At 39.1% G+C, this 3626-nt stretch overlaps 1 protein-coding gene across 1 annotated transcript in view; it reads left to right on the top strand.

The window, feature by feature from the left end:
- KCNH5 (potassium voltage-gated channel subfamily H member 5) overlaps positions 1–3626 on the top strand; it is a 220708-nt gene that overhangs the window by 184147 nt on the left and 32935 nt on the right. Inside the window, exon 9 of the mRNA XM_018556196.1 lies at positions 1076–1328. Coding sequence (XP_018411698.1) covers positions 1076–1328 — 253 coding nt within the window. The remainder of the gene's footprint in view (positions 1–1075; positions 1329–3626) is intronic.

Here is a 3626-nt window from a genome sequence, read left to right as displayed (position 1 = left end):
TATCTATCTATATATACACACACACACACACGCACACATATAGTATATATTATAGCATTATCTTTGTCTACCTGTGTTTGTATCTACATCCATTAACATTTTTCAAGTCAAAATAGCTAAACAAGGGATAGTATATAAATAGATATTCATATCCAATTTTGGTATTTGTGGATTGTGAAGCATGCAGTAAAAAAAACAAAAACTCAAAGCAGTTATGCACCACTGGGGAAATGTGCTAATAAATTGCCTTTGTTAATGGCACTTGAATATTTATTTAAGCAGGTGTGACAGATTACCATCATGATCAGCTTTTTTTACCATACAAAAAAATCAGCATCGAACTGAAACAATGCAATATGTGCTGTATTTTGCAGATTGAATTAAAAAATGATTTGTCATTTACATCATTGCATATGCAAATAGCATCATGATCAGCAAGGCATTTCTCCTGCTAAACTCTCAGAAATAACACTTATATTCATATGACTGATAGACCCATCCACACATAGGACACCCCTAAACACCAAAAAGGTGGCACAGTTTTAGTAAGTGATTTAGTTAATTATAAAGAAGTGTCCAGTAATGTGAAAAAATAAACTTGTTAAAAAGTTTCTCTAAACCCAAGATCAAAAATGTAATACAGTATGCTGCAGATGTTTTTTTCTCTTTCAGGTTTTTTTCCTTTATTTTTACCTGGTGATCCTGAAAGGGCCAAACCTCCTGTCCTAGGATGACAGCTCACTCACTGTTCTGTATCTATGGAGGGTCAGTGTTGTTAGCCTGGGAAGAAAGTGTGTTAAGATTACAAAACACCTCCCCCTCTCCTAACATAGGGGATGTTGTTCTGTAGTTCGCAGAGGAGCACTGTGCAATGCTGATATCACTATTTGAGATTTTAGTCCAGCAAAGGCAGAGGCAGTTAGATTTCTGCAGGGATCTTTTTGCATTTATCTAACCAGTATAACAAAAACATAAAAGGAGCAAATCTGGTTCATTGTAAGAGTTTTCATACACTTTATTTGATCAAAATGCACATCTTTAACTTGAAAGTTATTTCTGTGTTGTATTCTTGCAGGTTCTTGGAATATGTCCCAAGGACATGAGAGCGGACATCTGTGTACACCTGAACAGGGAAGTGTTTAACGAGCACCCTGCTTTTCGTCTGGCCAGTGACGGCTGCCTGCGTGCTTTGGCGGTGGAGTTTCAAACCATCCATTGTGCTCCCGGAGACCTCATCTACCATGCTGGTGAAAGTGTTGATACTCTGTGCTTCGTTGTGTCAGGATCGCTGGAAGTCATCCAGGATGAGGAGGTGGTAGCCATCCTAGGTAAGAAAATACATGCTCTGTAGATGCATGATGACCATGTATTGCAGGATTTAACAGAGAATGACATCTATAGATAGTATCAACTGAAAATCACAGATCACTTACAGTATATAGCATTCCAAACCAGAAATTGAAGTGTATTTTTCATTTTCTGTTACATTGAATGATATACCTTCCCATTCTCATGATTCTCAACTTTGCTACATCTTTATGGCCTTTTCCGATGCCTTACGGTATCCATTTTATCATCAAAGTTTCATTTTAAAACGTCTGAAAGTAGTTTTGCTGGCATCTCACCACTGAGATGCTTTTGTGCTTGTCATGGTCCTTGGAATACTGAACCATGTCTCCTTGACTATATTACACAGTGGTGGGTCCTCCACCCTGTCTTAGGGTTGAATCACTCTGTGTTTGGTTCACAGTTCACAGTTTGTCTTAAGGATAATCCCCTCCAACGGCTCCGGGGTCTGGAAGGAAGGCATTGTTCTGTAGACATGTGCACTGCCAAAAAATTTGTTTCGTTTCGTTTCGTTTTAAATTCGGATTTGTGTTATTTCGTTTTTCGAGATTCGGGTGTGAAAATCAATTCGGATTCGGAATTCGGATTCGGACGAAATTCAGTAGCGTTAGTTCGAACGTTCATTTCGTATTCTGTTCTTATTCGTTTCGTATTCGTTTCGTATTCGTTTCGTTCGTTCGTTCGCAGCAAAGTGACATTTGAAGGGGAAAAAATATTTTTCTCCTTCTCTAATGTCACTTTGCTCCAACGAACGAAACGAATAAGAAACGAATAAGAACAGAATACGAAACGAACGTTCGTACTAATGCTACCGAATTTCGGAAATGGAAATTCGGATTGTAGGCCAGTTGTGCGGCTGCAGTGTGACTACACTGCAGATGACAGATGTAGCAGGCTAATTACTACCCATTGCCACAAATTCCCTTTTTAGCCCCCACCTATTGGCATTTCACTATTCCTGGAGGGGTCCCACCATTTCTGTTGCACTCCTCATATTACACAGAAATTGGCAATGCCGACAAGAAATAAGAGGACCGCTTGCAAAGACCCTGTAATGTAGACATATCTAGGAACTTATACATCTTTTTGTCATCGAAATCTCAAAAATCTCTCTTTACCATATTCTTTGTGGCTGCTGCTACTTTTATCATGGACAGCTAGATGTAGACTAGTGTTTCTTGGTTGGCTCTTGCTCTTTTGTATCCTTTATACGTTGAACACATCCCCATCAGATAATAGAAGCTCACAAGTGTTGACACACATTTTTAGGTATATTTGTATGGATTGGTAAAGTTGATTAATCACCAGACTTGTAGTGAGACAAAACCAAGAGAATAATCGAAGTTTGAGGAGATTTGGTAATGACTGAGAGGTAGAGCAGTTCAGTGAGAAGCAAACCGTGCAGATCATTTATCCTTCATAGATTTCGGAAGTTGTTGAAGCAAATTGTGCAGTAGAGGATACGCCTGTCTGGATGACTGATGTGTAGATGTTATTTCAAGCCTCGCCGCTCCCCAACGCGTTTTACTCCTCTGTTTAATACATTTTTTTTTGTTTAATCTGCCCACTCGGCCCTTAAATTAATAGGATTCCGAAATACAAGATGAAGTGTTTGATATTTGTGAAAACAGCAACATTTATCTAGTAAACATAATTATGTCAACGGTTTGATGTATTGGTGTGACCGGCAGTGTAGGTTTGAGTAGATGAGTGATTGGCTTTGCTTCATGAGACAATTTGTTACTAATGACACGAGCAGTGGGGGGCCAGTGAGATGTCCTATTTGGATAAATGTTTTAGAACGTTCTGTATTATTGAGCTTTAGAGAGTAATCTATGTAAAAGCTGGACTCCATGCAAACAGGTAAATACACAGATGCAACATATATATGTGAGCTGTTTTACCTGCCTAGAGATTTGTAATTCTGTTAATTATGAGTTTAATCATGAGATTTACACAGCTCTACCACGCAGCACAGCTCTGCTGGGCAAGGGACCTCATTTTCCTCTGCTGCAGTTTAACTTTCACTTACATGCCTTCTCCCCATCCTCTGTGACTGGACAGTGGAAGAACAAGCAGTACACTGATGAGCTCATCTCTTACGCTTCTTTCTCATCCTATCAACATGCTACTTGCACTAAACACACTGCTCGCATATGTGTTGCATCTGTGTATATAGCTGTTTGCCTGGAGTTAAGCTTTAACATAATTTACTCCTCAAAGTTCAATAATGCACGGCATTCTACAACATTTATCCAAATAGGACATCTCTCTGGAGC

The sequence above is a fragment of the Nanorana parkeri genome, unplaced genomic scaffold (genome assembly GCF_000935625.1).
Source record: "Nanorana parkeri isolate BGI_ZX_2015 unplaced genomic scaffold, ASM93562v1 scaffold12, whole genome shotgun sequence".
NCBI classification, from domain to species: Eukaryota; Metazoa; Chordata; class Amphibia; order Anura; family Dicroglossidae; genus Nanorana; species Nanorana parkeri.
Note: the sequence above shows the minus strand (reverse complement) of the source record. Positions and strands in the feature narration are given on the sequence as shown.